Raw genomic sequence first — 19,498 nt, 5'->3', positions numbered from 1 at the left:
CTAAATAGAATGAACTTTATTTTACATAGATAGATAGACAGACAGACAGATACAGAAGTCCTCCTCTCGTGTTTCCAGCCACAGACTCCAGCTGCCTTACCACCTCCAACCAAACAGCGGTGATATCCATTGCTCTGATTCTTCTTTCAATCGCCCAATCCCGGGGCGCCTTGGCGATCACGTGCACGCGGCACTCAGCAGGCCTGCCCCCGCCCACTTCCACGTACTCCAGTGAGTCGGTCCTTCGCCGCCCCAGCCCCGAGAAATTCCCGTGGGCCGGGCTGCGCCTGCGCAGTACGGCCAGTGGGCGGGGCGGGGGATGCGAGAGGCCGCTAAGTGGGGCGGCCCCGCAGGCTGGGATCTGGGGCTGCGCCGAGGGGGGCGCGGCATCGCGGCCGGCCAGAGTCGGGAAGGCCCGCTTTCCTTCCTCAATCGCCGAAAGTAAACTTTGCTGCTCCTTCTGTGGCGCTCCAGCGTCCCTGCCCCGATCCCGGGCGCGCTGCGGTCCGCGAAGAGTCTTGCTGTGACAGGGCATCGCTCCCTCCCCCCGTGCGAGGCCTCGGCGCCATGGACTCGACAGCGCTGGAGCGGGACGCCGTGCAGTTCGCCCGGCTGGCAGTGCAGCGCGACCACGAAGGTCGCTACTGTGAGGCCGTGTTTTATTACAAGGTAAGCCTGGGAGCGCCGCTTCGATCGTTGCGGCCAAGGGGTGGGGTCCAGGTGCCCAGGCTGCCAGGCCCACTTGGCTTTGCTTTTTAACCTCTTCCTGCTCCTCCTGCTCTCCGTTTCGGGGGAGAAGCGACCTGGCTGGTCCCACGCCCATCTGGGCTTCTGTCGCTAGGAGGAGGTTTGGTTGGTCTTAGCTTTGGAGCGACCACTTCTCTGGTTGCAGTCTTGACTGCAAGTGCCCACCGTTGTTGAGCTGGTTATGGCGGCACTAGTTAGGTAGGGTAGTTAGTAACTAGGTAATTCTGTCACTTGGTTCTGATTTATGGCTACTGGGACGTGGTCTCTAATATACACTAAGATAATGTATGTTCGTGGAAGAAAATAAATAAAAAGTAAACTGAAAAAAGAAAACGTCTCTTACCCTAGCATTTGATGTATAGTTATTTCTGTGTTTGTTTTTCTACGCGTGTGTGTACACACCTTTTTTAAAACAAACTTGGATCATACAGTTTATACTATTTTTAAGCTGTTTTAATTTGAACTTTTTTCAAGTCATTAAATTTACTTCTATAATCTTAATAGATGCATAGCATTCCATTATGTGGATGTACCATAATTTAGTTACAAACTGTATTGAGAATTTAGGTTCATTCTAGTTTTTTTAGCATCATAAGTAATGGTGCAGTTACTATCCTTATAACTAATGCTTTACACATTTCTTTGATATTTCTTTTGGATAAATTACTCGGGGCAGAAGTATTAAATCAGAGTATGAGCTTCCTCAGTCCATTCTCTGCTCTCCAATCCTGAGGATTTGCAAATACATCCCTCCAACTTTAGCTATGCCCTCTACCTCCTTGTGAAGGTAGTTGTATCTTTATTATATTATCACTATTTCTTTTAGAAAGAATGTCAGAGTTTGAAAATACAGTAGTAGTACTTTTTTTTCCATGAATTTATATACCATCAGTAATGTGTGGATTGCTTTTCTCAGATTAACATTTTATTGCCTTCATTTTATAATCCATATTTAGAGACTTCTGATTTGTTTCAGAATCATTTCTTTTGGACTTTTCTTGGGACAGTTTTATGAAGATGGTATTTATGTAAAAGTAAAATTCTGTTTTTTTTTAGTTCTATGAAATAACTGATTCATATTCATAGATTAAAATAGATTTTTCTAAAGCAAAAGAAATACTATTCAGGTGCCTCTTGTTTTGTTATAGGATTACATGCATCGCATTATGAAGATTTTTTTACCCTTGAGAAAGTCAGAAGTGGTTGTGTTTCTGGGAACTATTTATATAAACTTTATGAAATATTGTTTACTGTCTTAATGCTGTTTTATAAGGGATTCCTTGTTAGTCACTTTCAAATGTAAATGAAATGAGTAAAATAAAATTGATGTCAGCAATTGTAAATATTAGCTTTATTTCTTTCAAGCAAGATAATTATTTGAAAATCTATACGTGCAAGATAATTTAAGGGGTAAAATATGTATTTATACACATAACATATTACAACAGTTCATTGAAGTTAAGTGTAGCTATAATACATTTAGATAATAGTGGTACCTAAGATAACAATATTTAATGTTTACATGTAAAGTTATATTTTCCTCCCCTTAAATATCTGAGTTACAGAACCTGAGAAAATTACATCATTTCTACCTCCACAGCCTTTAGACGGAATTTCCATTTGGATCGAAACTGACTCTTCTTACTCGTTTTGTTAGGTCGAATGAAACAACTCTTGCACCAATAACTGGATTCAAAAAGCTATGCTCAATAGATGGCTTCTTTGGATCCAGACAGTTAGGCATGAGGCTCCATGAAGTGCACACGCTTAGGTTACTGCAGAGATGGTGTTGTTACTTGGAGAAATCTCTCTCTGGTCCTTCTTGGTGGTGGGGTATTGGTCACATTCCTGGAATGGTGATGGGAGAATGGAGGCGCTTCCTCACTAGCCACATCATAACAGCTGTGGAAGTTATGGAACGAATAACTGGAAGATGAATCCATGTTTTCTTAATTAAAATGAGTTGATTTCATACAACTGAAATCTACTGTAAAATATGTCACCCTTTGACGGTATTTTCTGTGGAAGAAAAGATTTTCTTTCCACTATGAGATATTTATCTTTTATAATTTCTTATATTTCCTTGACATTTAATTTTATTTTATTGGTTATTTGTTCTAATGTTTAATGCTCAGTTCACCTTTTTAAGGTATATAATTTTCAGTCTGATCTATTGCATAAAGAAAAAGGAAAACAGAAAACATAAACCACAGCTATTCTAAGAAAATGTTTATAATAATCAATCCCTCCTGTTTGACTGTAAATTTTCAACAGTATGAGAAAATTCAGAGTATTGAGAACTGAAGAAAAGGTATTAGGGGATTATATAACTCATCACTTTATGAAAAAATTACTAACATCTTAAAAGACATTCTTGTTTTTCCATTCGTAGAAACCAATAGGTGAGTTAGAAATTGGTAAAGAAAATTCAAATTGTAATTCCTTTGAATGCTTTATTTTTAGGAAGCTGCACAAGCCTTAATTTATGCTGAGATGGCAGGATCAAGTCTAGAACACATTCAAGAAAAAATAAATGAGTATCTGGAAAGAGTTCAGGCTTTACATTCAGCAGGTTAGTAAAGGACTACTAAACTTGTCACTGCATTTTTTTTTTTCTTTTCTCCCATCACATCTTTTCCCCCTATGTTTCTCTTTCCTTCTTGTCTTTGAATATTGATTCTCACTCTTGCTGCTCATTCCTCTTTTGGTAACCACATCTTTAAACATCATAATATGGAAATAAGTGATCTGTGAAGAAGAGCCATAGAGATATTATAGTCCAATCTTGTAATTTCCCAGAGGTACAGAGATGGTGAATTATTTACATTCAGACAGTGTATCATTGGCAGAGTCAGGATTAGGACCCTATTAAAATCTGCTTTTTAAATATCTTGTCACATGCCTCCTGATACTAAGATTAAATGACTGCTAGTCAGTGTTTAAAGACTTCAGCAGGAGGTTCACAGTCTGTTCTGTATCAGAATCATCGACCTCAAGGTCTTAGCTAAACTCTTTTTTTAAACCAATGGATCTTGGAAAAGAGACATGTAAGCAGAAACCTGGAACACCTTGTATTTATTTTTGTAAACAGCATGGCAAATGCTGTAAAACATATACACAGGGCTTAATGATCACAGTTTTGTTAGAGGTGAGTAGTTTCTGTCAAAATCTGCTGTTCACATGGATAGCAAAGAAAATGACCACCTATTGACATTTTGTTTTAGAAATGCATTCATCTCAGTAAGGCCTCCTTCTTAACACTTTTTTTTTCTGTGGGCGTATAGTAAAGCCACAAGCAACTTAGAGGAATCTTTCCTCATTCAGCATTGCCTGATACACTGTGCTATATTCACCACTCATTCTGAATAGATATAAGCCCATAGTTAGAATAAAGTAGATTTGATCAGTGGAATTCAAAGGTACTTCATTTTCCCAACCAAGTAATGAGATTCTTAAATATATAATTGTGATATCTATAAATGTGATACTGAGGCACAAAATGAGACAGCCCTAATCTCTTGAAAGAATAAAAACTTGCCAGTGAAACAGAAGTAAAAGCTCAAGAAGGAATTTTAAAGCATAATATACCTTAATTATTTTGCCAGCTTTTTGACCAATTTTGTTCAAGAAATTGAGTGTAATCTGTAGAGAATTAAATGGTTTCTTCAATTATTATTTTAAGCAGAAGAGACATTTATCAAATAAAAATCTTATTCAGAAACCCAATTTTTAAAGCAGATAAAACCTGCTAACAATCAAGAGACTTTTGAGAGATGAGTTGGCTTTTGGCTGGGAAGAGTAACACAGTTTGAAATTTACCAGTGTAGAATAAAGAACTCAAGACTTGGAATTAAAAGACCTGAGTCTCTACCCTCCTTCTTGTAGCTATGAAATCTTAGGCTAGATCAGTCATTCTCAACTGGGAGCTATTTTGCCCCCAGGAGACATTTGGCAATGTCTCGAGAGATTTTTGGTTTTTACAATAGGGGGAGGCGAGGAGTATACTTCTGTCATCTAGTTGGGTAGAGGCCAGGGATCTTGTTAAAAATCCTGCAATGTACAGGACAGTCCACAGCAAAGAATTACCTTGTTGAAAATGTCAGTGGTGCCAAGGTTGAGAAATGCTGAGCTAGATATTTTAACATTTTTGAGTTTTGGTTTCATTTTATAAATGGGATTAGTACATACTTCAAAGAGGTGTTACCTAGGGTTAAAGTTTTTAAAAGATCACCATATATCTTTAAGAGACAAACAAAATGTAAAGCTTTTAAAACAGTAACAGTTTTATTGAGTTATAAGTAACATACTGTAAAATGCACCTTTTTTATAGTGTACAATTCAGGGGTTTTTAGTATATTCCCAGAGTTGTGCAGCCATCACCAGTATCTAATTTTACAACATTTTTTGTCACCCCCAAAGGAAACTTCTCATCCATTAGCAGTCATTACCTATTCCTCCCACTCCCTAGCTCCTAGCAACTGCTAATCTATTTTCTGTCTCCTGTTCTGGACATTTCATGTAAATGGAATCATCCATTATGTGGTCTATTGTGTCTGGCTTCTTTCATTTAGCATAATGTTTTCAAGGTATATCCATGTTGTAGCGTGTATGAGTGTTTCGTTCCTTTTTATGGCTGAATAATGTGCCATCGTATCAATACACCATACTTTGTTTATCTGTTCATCAGTTGATGGATTTTAGCTTGTTTCCACCTTTTGGCTATAATGAATAATGAATGCTGTTAAATTTTTGTGTGTCAGTTTTTGTATGAACATATGTTTTCAGTTCTCTTGGATATATACCCAGGAGTGGAATTGCTGGGTCATAATGGTAGCTTTATGTCTTAAGTTTTTGATGAACTGCTAAACTAGTTTGCAAAGTGACCACATCATTTTATAATTCTACCAACAATGTATGAAGGTTCCATTTCCTTCACATCCTTATTAGTACTTATTATTTTAGCCATTCTAGTGGGTATAAAGTGGCATTTCATTGTGGTTTTGGTATGCATCTCCCTGATAGCTAATGATGTTGAGCATCTTTTCATGTACCAGTTGTCCATTTGAATAGCTTCTTTGGAAAAATAGCTATACAGATCCTTTGCTTATTGTATATCATGGTTCTCCTGAGAAACAGAACAGTGTAAAGAGATTTATTATGAGGAATTGGCTTATGCGATTATGGAGGCAAAGAAGTCCCACTGTCTGCCCTCCGTCGGCTAGAGACCCAGGAAAGCCAGTGAGGTAGTTGAGTTCAAGTCCAAAGGCCTGAAAACCAGTGGGGAACTAATGATGTAAGGCCTTGGTCAAGGGCAGGAAAAGCAGACAGGCAGAGTGCAAATTCTTCCTTCCTTTGCCTATTCTATTCAGGTCCTCAATGGATTATATGATGCCCTCCTACTTTAGGGAAGGCAGTCTGCTTTTCCAGCCAATTCAAATGCTAATTTCATTCAGAAACACCTTCACAGACATATCTAGAAATCAAGTTTAGCCAATTATCTGGGCATCCAGTGATCCAGTTAAGTTGACACAAGTTGATGATAGAATTGATCATTTAATTGGAGCTGTCTTTTTATTGTTGAGTTGTAAGCGATCTTTATATACGGGGGTGCCAAAAGAATGTATACACATCTTAAGAGATGTTATCTATGCTCAAGCAGGAGTTCACCGTACTCAGAAGTGTCTGGACTCTGATGGTAACCACTTTGAGCACCTATTATAATAGCAGGAGTCAAACTTGACTTGTATTCATTCGTCTTTTGTTATTGGTGTATATTGAGTATTGTAATTTTAGTATAGTTTTCCTTTCTTAAAATGTGTATACATTTTTTTTGGCACCCTCTGTCTTCTGGATACAAGTCCCTTGTAGATGCATATCTTTATATTAAATACAAACAGAAACACTTCAAAGAGCAGAAAAAATAGGAAACAGCAGGAAATTTATCATAATGGCCTAGTATTACAATTATTGTCCATACCAGAAAAAAAAATGAATTACCTTAAAACATAATTGAGTTTCTTTAACTTTAGCATTTTTCCAGTTTTTATTTTGGTTTGGTTTGTTTTGAGTGGGGAGGGAATGTGAGGAGGACTTCTGGGTTTTATTTTTTTAAATGAAGTGCTGGTAGGGAGACAAATTCAGGGCAAAATTTTTAAAGGATTTTTTTTTTTTTTTTACCTTGCTAAACTTTTTAAATGAAGGATTATGGAATTTGGTAAAGAATGTCTTAAATGTATTAAAATGATATGTTGTTTCCTGGATATATATATGTAGGTAATATTTCTTTTACATGACTTTATTCCTATCCTAGTTCAGTCAAAGAGTGCTGGTCCTTTGAAATCAAAACATCAGTTGGACTTGGAGCGTGCCCATTTCCTTGTTACACAAGCTTTTGATGAAGATGAAAAAGGGAATGTTGAAGATGCTATAGAATTATATACAGAAGCTGTAGATCTCTGTCTGAAAACCGTATGTATAGCTACAAGTTAAATTTGGTGGAATTATGCTAAGAAATTTCTCCCCTTACTAGTGAATTTTACTTAACAATTTCTATTGTAGCATTATAAATGTAACTAAGTTACTCGTTAAAAGATACTAAAGAGTAGGAAATTAATAATGGATTTTAACATATTCTTAAAAACTTCATAGTATTAAAATTGAGTCATGAGGCAATTCTCTTTTAAATTACAGGTATTTTTTTAACCTTTTTAAATATAACTAAAATTAACTTATTTCAGGAAGAATCCACCATCACAAATCTATGAATGTAGAATAAACTCCTCCCCCTCCCCCTTTTTTTTCGATTTCATACACTAAAAAATAAGGTAGTGGTTTGGGAAAGCGTTATTAATTTGCAGTGTAAAATCTATATGCTCAGTTGCTTTTACTGCTCGCTGAGGAGTGAGCCCTGCTTGGGACTGTTAGCTTTAAGGGGCATCTAGTGCATAAGAGCAGTATATTTGACAGGAAGATGAGGTGAAGTGGGAGGCAATGGTCTCGGGCTGTTCAGTGCACTGGCTTTTTGTCCAGGTTATTTTGTTCGGGAAACTACTAGCCTGATTTTGGTGAGTACCTGAGACTGGAAGTAAGTCCTGGTCTTCTGAGGTTCCTGCTGCTCAGCCTTCCATGCCTCCGTGGTCATACAGTTGTGTTCCAGTTACCACCTGTCCACATGAGGTAGTCTTAAAGCTTACCTCAGTGACAAGTTTTTAACTATTTTAAATGATACCTTTAAGGATGAAAATAAAATGCCTGTTTTTTCTCTCATAATTTCAAAAAGTGTAATGTGCATTGTAAGTTTTTTGTTTAGAAATAGCATAGGTCAAGCAAATTAAAAAACAATTATGCTTCAGAATGTCTGTCTCTTTCTCTTAAGTCTTCTGAAACTGCTGATAAAACTCTGCAAAATAAACTGAAACAGTTGGCTCGACAGGCACTAGACAGGTGAGTGTTGGTCATTCAACTTCTTATCCATGGATAGCAGTGTATTGTGTCACTTAAATGTGACAGATTTATCTAAATGTGTGGTAGCTCTCGTAGACAAACCTCCACCTTTTACCTGAGATTTAGAACAAGTCTATCCTCTTCCTCTGAATGAATTTACTCCTCTCTAGTTCCTTGCTTTAAATTCAAGAAATAAATCAAGAAATGTTTTGTTTAGCTTTTGCTATGTGTGACACAGAAATGAATATGATATTTGAAATGGAAGACTTCCTTCTGTGGTGTAATATCAGACTTCTAAAGAGGAGAACTTCCAGAGAACCTTCTAGAGCTAATAATAAAAATAGAGAAATTGAGAATGAGCCAGCTTACAGCCATACACGTATCCTGATAAAGATGAACTGGAACTTTAAGCAAACATAATAGGTCAGGAGGGTCTATGGAAGGAGCTCGGGCTTATGGAAGTTCTCATGCTCTACATAATCACCAGAACTCGATAGGAAGAACTCTGTTTATAATAAAGCTCTGTGGTTTTAACATCCCCCTCCAATTACTTCCTTTTCCGTTATATAAATACCCCTCCATTTTGTATTACAGGCCATAGCGTGCACGCGGCTTGCTGTGTCTGCATGCCTTGGGTTGCAGCCCTTTTTCCCAGATAAATCCTTTTGGTCACTGAACACCTAGTCAATGTTATTTTTCAGTCGATGACCCCAGATTATACAGTGTATGTATCTCCAACTCTGCTCAAGTGTCAGCTTTTCAGTAAGTCCTGCCCTAACCATTCTATTTAAAATTGAATCTCCTCCAATATTTTCATCCTGCTTACTCTATTCTAATATTCTTTTCCATAACTCTTACTATTTTCTAAGACACATGAAATTTAGCAGTTTATCATGTTTGTTATTAATGTCTGTGTCCCTTCCAACCCTCATCCTCTCAATGTAAGTGAGTCACAGAGTCTCTGTGAGTACAGAGAATTTTGTCTGTTTTGTTAAGTGCTGTAACTAAGCACATAGCAAAATGCTCAGTAGGACACACAGTATGTGCTCAGTAGGTATATTGAAAGAATGAATGCAATTGCATAACAGAATTATACCTCCTGAAGAGTGTTATAGACAAAGGAAAATGGTGGAAATTGCACTTGTAACATGAATCTGTAGCATTACATCCTTTTGAGCCTCTGACTAGGTAGCCATACCACCCCCAACCCTTCTTTTTTTATTAAGCTATGACTCATCCTTTTCATCACCATTATCTAACCTTTAGTTTGTTTCTCTAAATTCATGAAGATCTGGACACTTGACACATTGTTACCTTCTTTCATCAGTCAGAATCGTAGATGACTTTTATTACCTGTGCTGATAACCCTTCCAGTATTCTCTGAGTGCATTCTAAGAGCAACGGGGTGGGGCAGTCATGGGCTCCTTTGAGGATCTGTTCGAAATTAAGAAAAATGTACATTAAAATTTGTTTGCATGTAATTCCAAAGCGTTCACAAGACTCCTGAAGCTCACATATGGACCTCAGGTTAAGAACTTCTGTTTTTCAGTTTGTTAGTCTTTGACAGAGCAAAGTCAAAATTCCTTTAAATATCATGCAGGGCCTTCTGTATTCTGACCCCTGCCACTGGCCTCATCTCCTACTACCTCTCATTTGCACCATTCACGGGGTCTGTATTCATTGTTTTGAAATTACTCTCACTATGATGTTTCATACTTCTGCACATTTGAATATGCTATTCTCTCTATTTAGAATGTTCCCTCACTCCCTAGATGGATTTCTCTGCAGCTCAAACATCAGTTCAGAAAAAATTAGTTCACCCTATCTTCCCAGTTAATTAAGTTAATATCTTCTGCTATGCATTCATCACATGTAAAACTTCCATTCTAGCATTTTTCTTTCCCCACAAAACTATGACCATCTTAAGAGTAGGGATTGTGCTTTATACATTCTTGTATCCCCCTTACTTTGCATAGTATCTGGCATGCAGTAAGTGTTCAATTAGTGTCATAGAATATTGTTTGCAGCTGGCCCAGTGGCTCAGGTGGTTGGAGCGCTGTGCTCCTAACGCCAAGGTCGCTGGTTCGATTCCCACATGGACCAGCACGCTGCGCCCTCTACAGCTAAGATTGTGAACAACGGTTTTCCCTGGAGCTGGGCTGCTGTGGGCAGCGAGAGGTTGGCATGAGCTGCCATGAGCAGCCGGCAGCCAGCGAGAGCAGCCATGAGCTGCTGTGAGTGGCCGACTGATGACTGGCAACCAACTGCTTCAGCTGGGTTGAGCGCAAGGCTTATAATACCAGCATGGGCCCGGGAGCTGTGTCCTACACAACTAGACTGAGAAACAACGGCTTGAACTGGAGTGGGCGGGGAGGTGAAAGAAGGGGAGGGAAAAAAAATATTGTTTGCAAAAATACCTTTGGGAGTAGCTTACGTAATGAACAGTTGACTGGTATGTAAGAATTTTATATACTAATTTTATATTAGGAATGCTTGACTGGTTCTTGAAGTAAATTTTGTTTTCTGGAAATCTTAAATGTGAGAAGAAAAACTAAAACAGTTTTTCTATACCTCTTTTTATTATAGAGCAGAAGCATTGAGTGAGCCTTTAACAAAGCCATTATGTAAAATCAAGTCAACAAATATTAAACCAAAGCCACCTCCAACGAGAGCACATTTTCCACTAGGAACTAATCCCTTCCTTGAAAGACCTCAGCTATTTATAAGTCCACAGTCAAGTGATGCACAAGGACCGAGATATACAGCAGAAGAAATAGAAGTTCTCAGGTAAATCAGTTATAATTCATTGTAATGAACAATTTTGTTAACATAATCATGCAGGTAATTTTATTCTCATTAGGTTTGCTGAGTCCTGTTCACATCTTTATTATCACGTGTAATGCTGTTGTGTAATTATAGATTATATATTCATATAGTCACAACTTGAAATACTTACGATTTGTGCTAATATATTTTAGTATCAGCATTTCTATTAGACATTTGTTTTCTGAAAATCCTAGCACTCGTCAAAATTTAGCAGTAAAGTTTAGGGAGCAAAATAGAGGTATGGCAGACCAATCAGTCATGTATGCAACTTTGTAACCAGAGCCCTAATGGGAAAAAAATTGCAGTCTAGGCCAAGGGTCAGCAAAGGGAAGCCTTAAGCTATGAATGGTTTTTACATTTTTTTAAGGACTGTAAAAGAGAAAACAAAAAACAGAATACGTGATAGAGATCTCATTGCAAAGCCAGTACTATATCCTTTCTGACCCTTTATAGAATTTGCCAACCCCTGGTCTAGGAAGCCAGTTCAGTGTCTGGTAGAGCCTCAGGGATGTTAAAAGTGCAAAACAACAGTGATGTGGAAATCTTCTATTACATTCTGAGCCCGTATGGCTGTGCTTCAGTTGGTCTCTGGAAGAGATCCAGTCTGCTTAGAGCTCATGTAGTTGCTCATTTTCAGTTTCCTAAAATTGAGCTGCAAGTGCTCCTTCCTATGTAGCATCCACCTAAGGGCATTTTTCTTTCTTTTCCTGCTGTAGATTTTAATTCTACTCCTACTAGTCGGGCTCTCTTTGCCTAGGAAAATTACATACGAACTAACACAACACAGAGCCGGATAAAAAAGGTGGTTTTGGAGTTGAAAGACAATAAATTAGTAACAGTCCAAAACTTGGGCTATTCTGCATCCAAAAGCTTTCTTCTGCACACATTTGAAGTTCCATACTACAACAAAATAACTATATTTCTGCCTAATAAACTGCAGGTATCCATACAAATGAAAAACTCTCATCTTCTCAAAATGAGTACATACATAGTCATTGTATCCGTCACTTACTGTATTAATTGGTCCTCAAATTCAGTCACAGTCTCCTTAAATATTGTTACCTAGAAATTAAGTTGTGAAATTACCCTGCAACTACTTCTAAATAAAATGAAGGAAAGAAACAGAAAAAGGAAATAGTTAATATATACAAATAAATATGTACCCAAAATGAAGAAAATACACAAGTTTACTACAAACCATGTTTCTTTAATTTGTCAAGAAGGCCATAGCTGTTATCTATAACACTTCCTTCTACTACCCTTTCCATAGTCTCATACCCAGAAAATATAGAGAACGTTATTTTCCAGAATTATTTTTTAAATCCCAAAATAACTAAGCCATTGCTTTCTCCCTTTGGACTTAGGATAGAATTCACTTTGCGTCTTGGTGTCAAGGACTCTTTCAATACCTCTATTGTAGGCCTGTCATGAGATTGTTGTTTTGTTGTGAAGGATGTCAGTCTTAAGAGAGTAACTCTTAGGAATTGAATTGAATCAGTTATTTTCTGGTATTAAACTATTTTGTGAAAATTTTGTCCAAATAAAGTTATCAACAAGAAGAGATTGTTAGTTTAATTTTATTATAAGTACTATACCTTGTCATTTAAATTTTAAGGAATTTAAATAAGTTTGGTAATTAAGGTAGAATTGAACATTTACTTTAGATTTCTTTTTGTGTGTTTTACAGGACAACATCAAAAATAAACGGTATAGAATATGTTCCTTTCATGAATATTGACCTAAGGGAACGTTTTGCCTATCCGATGCCTTTCTGGTAAATAAGCATTGTTGCAGTTTTTACTTCCAAAGTTATTTAAAGTTTTTAGTACTTTTTCCATACTCTAAAATCCAGTTAAATTCATAGCCTTGAAAGTAAAATTTGTATTAAAAAAAAATTGTTTGGAAGAGAAGTATGGCTATGAAGAGGCAGTGGGGCAACCCAGTAAGAGTACCTCTGTTACCATTTGCCTAGTAGTGGCGCATGTTCCTTTTGCCTAACATTATGCTCAGTGTCTAGCACAGCACCTGGCACAAAGTAAGTACTGACTAAATATTTGGTGAAAAGAACTGGATGAAAAAGTGGAACAGAATGACAACGTTGTTTACTAAGAAGATACAATTCAAGAGAGGGTTAATTATGAAAGTGTTAGCATAGCCTTCCCGTACAGTGGCAGCTTATGTCAAGAGACTTAAAAATATTCTTTGGTTCAAGAGTCTCAGCTTCTAGTCTTCCTAAGGAAATCAAAATTCAGTCAAAGGTGTTATATATATATATAATAGCATTCATCAAAGCATCTGTTATCACCAAAAATTATTGAAACAAATTATTCAATAATATGGGAATGATTAAATAATGGTATATCCATATTATTATATTAAATATTATGCTTCCCATAAAAAATAAGTTCTTGAAAAGTGTAGGAAAATAAATGCTTGCAATCTAGTAAAAAAAAAAAGAAAATTATGCATATAACATCCATTTTTTTTTATGTATTTATAGATAATAGGAAAAATGATGTAAAGATATACACCAGAATGTTTAGAGTTGTAATTTATAGGTAGCAAAATTGGGTGAGGGTGGTTTAACTTCTTAAAACATTTTTCAAAATTTCTGCGATGAACATGTTATATTATCAGAAAACATCAGAGAGTTGAATGCTTATTATATACAGGATCTATGAAAGGCTCTATAAAGAACAAAAGAGCTCCTTTCTCATTTCTGATATTTTGCTGTTCTTGGGTGGGCAGAAGTTAGATATCTCAAAGCCAGTATGTTGTCAACCTAATTTCTTTTTCACTTAGGCAGCTGCGTGGTGCTAGCTACTGATTGGGATCTAATCCATTTTTATATCTGAGAAGCTTTATAAACATGGATGTTAAGAGCACAGATTCTAGAGCCAAGCTGTCCAGTTTCATGTCCTGTGTGACACTGCACAAGTTTTTAAATCTGCCTCAGATTTTAAAATAATAACAGAACCTACTGTATACAGTTGCAGTCATCATTGAGTTAATGAAATATAGAGCACTTATTATGGTGCTTGTTATATAGCAAGCACTGTATAATAAGAGTTAACAGGAAAATAATTATTTCATTAAATTCTAAATTATATTACACAATTTGGCTGTACATTTCAAATGTTGTTAAAATGTTTCTACCCCTTTGACCAGTAATTTTACTTTAGGGAACCAATTCTAAATAAAGTATTTACAAATGTAGTCAAAAAGATTTATATAAAAGATATTTACTTATTTATTATAATTATGAAAATATGAATCAATTATTCTAGTATGTTCTTAAATAATTATATGAAAGTAGAGATGTAAACTTCTAGTTCCAATCTTGGTGTAATACGCACAAATTAAGATAAATCATATTCTAGTGCTCATACAACAATGTCAAAGAAGAAGGTTATATAGCCATGAACAATCAAGTTTTCAAGAATTAAATAACAGGAAAATGCTTACAATACAATTGAAAGAGTAAAATGTAATACCATGCAAATTGCCTTAATTTAGCCATAGCACTTGTCACAGTTGGAATAATTAAGTTGCAGCCAACTATCTAGCACAATATCTGGTATATAGGAGGTACTTGGTAAATAATTCATTAAATTTGGAGAAAAATTAAGAATAAATACTAAAATTAACTACTCTAACTGGCAAGATTTTTTCCTTGTTTTCTAGATTATTTTATGGTGAGAACAATCAGAAGAAAAAGTAACAGTAAACATCTTTAAATTCAAAGATAAAAGACTGATGGGAAAAGGATTCATAATTTATGACTCTTTGGTAGAAAGATTGAGTGATTTTTAAAATATTTTTTCTATTCTGGTCATATATTATAACAAAATATATATATATATGTTTTTAAATCTTTATTAGAAAAGAAAATTGAATTTGATAATTTAGTGATCATTTTTGAGAATAAATATTAAGGAATCTTGGATTTACTCTGTATTATGATTCACATGACAGGTTAATAATACTAAATAATTAGATTATAGATTTGAATTAACCTTATTTTTTCCCCTCAAAATTTTGTGATGTCTGTATTTAAATTCTTCTGAATTCACTCAGCTCACCTTCTGTTTACAGTCAGTTTCTGATACTACACAGATACCAAAATGTTACCTACAACACTAATGGTTCTATGAGCTCTATGAGATGATCAGCAAAGTACTTTGAGAAGAGTTATATACAATATTCTACTCTAAGAGATTTACAATAAACATGGGCTTATTAGCGTGTAGAGATGTACTCCAATGCAAAAACCTATACTTTAAACCAGGAGTTTGCAGATCACACATGACTACAAAACTGTCTTTCTCCTAATATCTGTGAACAGTCTTTGAAAAACCAATGTTACATTTGTTTCAGTTTGCATATCATATACCTTATATTATCTTAGAAATCTTTTGAAACCCAAAGGTCTGTTGCCCTTGCTCTAGAAGAGGTGTGAGAAAAGTTAGATGTTTTTTATTTTGTACTATACATCAATTTTAGAGAAATAATACCCTGTATATTTCCAACACACATTGAATAGAGGGTAATGGATAAGCATGGTGCATTTGGCACCAGAGACCTGGATTCAAATACCAGTTCTGCCACTTAGCTGTATGACCTTGGCAGGTTACGTAATCACTTTAAGCCTTTTCCAAAAATATTTGCTTTAATAGAATTGTTTTGAGTATTCAGTGAATAATGTATGTAAAATGCTTCAGCATAATACCAGGACTATGGTTATTACTCAGTAATTTTAATAGCTACTCCTATTATTAGCCTTGCAGAGAAGAGTTTTTCCAGAACCAACATAAAGCTCTGTACCTTCCTAGATCCTTTTGAGTGAATCAGCTTGTATTGTTAATGGTTCCATTTTTTGAAACTAAATTTCTCAAATATGGCCATGCATTAAACTAATATTGTTAAAGTAAGTATAGATGAATTTAGGTTGCTCTTCTGTTTTCAGTTATCTGTGTATTTTTTTTTTAATTGAGGAGGATGATCAGATTGACTGGATTCATAGTTAAGTGTAAAGAGCCAGGTTTGACCAGAGAATTGTTTTAGAATGACATAAATATAGCTATGATCACTACACCAAAAACAACAAAAAAATTAGCTAGGAAATTTAATTTCGGTTTTGAGTCACCATTTAAGATTAATTTTATTATTATTGTTTCTTAATTTTTATTACCTCAGTGATAGATTGGGCAAGCTACCATTATCACCTAAACAAAAAGCTACATTTTCTAAGTGGGTACGCCCAGAAGACCTCACCAACAATCCTACAATGATTTATACTGTGTCAAGTTTCAGCATAAAGCAGGTAAACATTTATTTTGTATAATTTTTTATGAAACCTAACATTTTAAAGTAATTTGCATGTAAGTTTCAGTTTTTTCTTAGATTTTTTTATTACACAAATACATGGAAAAATTATTCTGCACACTTTGACTTAGACATACTGAGTTAATAAAAGTATGAATAATTGTTTTGAGCAATTTTTATATAAACAGATGTTTATATAAACCTTATTTATTGATACGTGCTTGCAGATGAGAAAGTTGTGAGTCTGCATTTCACCTTTGGTAATAGAATAGGTATAAAAGATAGATATTGGGCTTATTTAAAACTTCATAGTTGGAACAACAATATGGCTTTATTGCAAACTTTAGTTAGGTCTTGCATTGAAATCACAAATGTCTTCCATATTAATATAAAAATAATGATCCTGAAAAACTGTGATTGAGGAATCTTTTGATATGCATGTTCATCTTAATTGGTCGTGTTATAATAAAACAACTTTTAAAAATACTTTAAATATTTTTGTCATTAGAAACTGTGTGATTCAGTATGCTTTATCTGCATAAGGAATGCATCATCCATATTTAATTATTCTAAATTAAGTTCACTGAAATGCTTTATTTGATTTTTCTAGAATTTGAACAAAATATGTGTATGTTGGCAGTATGGCATTTCTATTGTTTTCCTACTCAAGCAACAGTCAAGATATTTGGTATTAAAAGTCAGGTGCTAGGTACAATACTGTGGTAATGTTGAAATTACCTGAATGAATGAATATATTCATAAATTCTTATTAACAGACAATAGTATCAGATTGTTCCTTTGTGGCATCACTGGCTATCAGTGCAGCTTATGAAAGACGATTTAATAAGAAGTTGATTACCAGGTAAAATTTTATATTTATCCCTTTAGCCCTTTTCATATAATGGTCTCTTAACTAGAAATTTAAAACTTAGGCCTTATTGACACAGAAAATGAAGAGGGCATATCCCTCAGAATATTATGACCCATGTATTAAGCAGACAATTTGTGAATGTGAACAGATTTGCTAAAACAGTCTAAGGACGTATGCACATACAGTTAATATATATAGAATAAATATGTCTTGAAATAAATGAAATTGTTCAAAGTAAAGTCATGTCATGTTTGTAATTGTGCTGTATGGTAACCCCTAGCCACCTGTGGATGGATAGTGAGCACTTGAAATAGCTAGTCTGAATTGAGATGGGCTGTGAGTCTAAAATGCGTCAGATTTTGAATACTTAGCACAAAAAAATGTAAAATTTTTATGTTAATTGCATGTCAAAATCATATTTTGGAAATGTTGGGTTAAATAAACTATATTATTAATTTAAAAGTTTTATTGGCTTCACATAATTCATTATAATAATTAAGCATCATTAATTTTTCATACAATTTTTCCTGAGTGATTTTTGTGTGTTAAGTCCTGAAACTACAAAGATTTGCAAGTATCTTACTGGATAATTATGTGGAACTATATCAGAGTTGTACTAATTTTATCTCTGTCAGATTTGTAATTAGTTGCCTCAGTTGTGATTAATTTAAATCGTTTTCTTTTTACTTTTTGGGGCCAATAGTAGATTACTTAATTGGCTTAAAATATATCTACTTAATAGAAAATTTGTTAGAGTATGTAATTAAAAACAGCATTTTTCAGAGTATTGTGAAACTTATGTATGCTCTCATAAATACTGTCTTCATTTATCTACATTAAAAAAGCACTTTAATTAGGGAGAAATTCTTTTTCTAGGCTTATATAGAAAAAACATTCTCATGGTTATTTTTAATAAAATTGCCAAGATAATAGCATATGTCTAAATAAAACATATCCTGCATAGTAGTTATATTGAATATTAATGTTGGTATTTCAATATTTATTTTCCTTACAAAAGCATAATTTACCCTCAGAATAAGGATGGTGAGCCAGAGTACAATCCATGTGGAAAATATATGGTAAAACTTCACCTCAATGGTGTCCCAAGAAAGGTGAATAATGTCTTTTCCCACCCCAAACCTCTCTCCCTTCCCCACCTTTGCATCTTAAGTAAAATCATTAAGAAATGCTACTTGTGTAAACATTTACATGTAAACATTTAAACATTTGTTGATTTCGAGTTTTTTATATTATACATATTACTAACAGTAACATGTTAATAATTAAAAATAAAAACCATGACAAGTATAAATTTTTTTTTAAATGGTTTTGGGAAAATTTATAGAATGTTCCAAAAAGTAATTATTTTAGATATAATGTATATTTCTAGAATACTTAATAATTTTGATGGTAGAGTCATAACATTTAACCATTTGGCTCAAGGTTAACACCTGACAGGGAGATTAGTTTGTAACTAGAATTAAGAGATCATGTAATGTTTTAAAACTGATTAGATTCTAGAAATAGGAAACTATCGTTACCTTAATAATAGGCGTATTATGCCTTCATTTTACCAGTATGAAAGATGTGTTTTTTTCTTGATAGAAAAGATTTTAAGATATTTTGTACCACCTAAGAAAATTAATGTTATCTTTCTCCAGGTGATAATTGATGACCAATTACCTGTTGATCATAAGGGAGAATTACTCTGTTCTTATTCTAACAACAAAAGTGAATTATGGGTTTCTCTCATTGAAAAAGCATACATGAAAGTGATGGGAGGATATGATTTCCCAGGATCCAATTCAGTAAGTAATAGGATGATCCAGACACAGACTTATGCTATCTAATATGACTATTTTAAATATGAAAAATTATAGATGATATTTTTGTTTAAAGGAAAAGAAAACATTATCAGTCTCTGAAAAATATTGATTTTATTATGGGAGTACATTGTTTTTAATAAGGTTAGCACATTGTACAGTAAGTCCTCACCTAATGTCTTCCGTAGGTTCTGCAACTTTAAGCAGAATGACATAATGAAACCAATTTTACTACAGGCTAATTGATATAAACAAGAGTTTAGTTTCTACGGCAGCCAATCAACATTATAAAGAAACTACGTTATCCGAGGACCTGCTGTGTAAATTTGGTATTCAGGAAAGCCTAAAATGTATGTGTCTGCTATTATGTTGGGATACAGGCCATTTAAACATGTACCTTTCCAAAAATCCTCTTCAGATCAAAGGGATGTGTCATATTGTCATCTTATATGTATTTTTTGAT

General features: G+C 34.8%; 1 protein-coding gene across 2 annotated transcripts in view; it reads left to right on the top strand.

Annotated features, from left to right (window-relative positions):
• Positions 1-302: 302 nt before the first annotated feature.
• The window catches only part of CAPN7 (calpain 7), a 34,960-nt gene continuing 15,764 nt past the window's right edge, over positions 303-19,498 (top strand). The window contains exons 1-10 of one of the 2 annotated variants that reach the window (XM_019725973.2): positions 303-669; positions 3,211-3,319; positions 7,058-7,215; positions 8,123-8,190; positions 10,777-10,977; positions 12,704-12,790; positions 16,213-16,339; positions 17,118-17,203; positions 18,231-18,324; positions 18,874-19,020. In XM_019725973.2, the coding sequence (XP_019581532.2) occupies positions 568-669; positions 3,211-3,319; positions 7,058-7,215; positions 8,123-8,190; positions 10,777-10,977; positions 12,704-12,790; positions 16,213-16,339; positions 17,118-17,203; positions 18,231-18,324; positions 18,874-19,020 (1,179 nt within the window). In that variant the 5' untranslated portion in view covers positions 303-567. The remainder of the gene's footprint in view (positions 670-3,210; positions 3,320-7,057; positions 7,216-8,122; positions 8,191-10,776; positions 10,978-12,703; positions 12,791-16,212; positions 16,340-17,117; positions 17,204-18,230; positions 18,325-18,873; positions 19,021-19,498) is intronic. The other variant, XM_074312825.1, reaches the window with a different exon arrangement.

Source organism: Rhinolophus sinicus, linkage group LG10 (assembly GCF_036562045.2).
Source record: "Rhinolophus sinicus isolate RSC01 linkage group LG10, ASM3656204v1, whole genome shotgun sequence".
Classification (NCBI taxonomy): Eukaryota; Metazoa; Chordata; class Mammalia; order Chiroptera; family Rhinolophidae; genus Rhinolophus; species Rhinolophus sinicus.
Note: the sequence above shows the minus strand (reverse complement) of the source record. Positions and strands in the feature narration are given on the sequence as shown.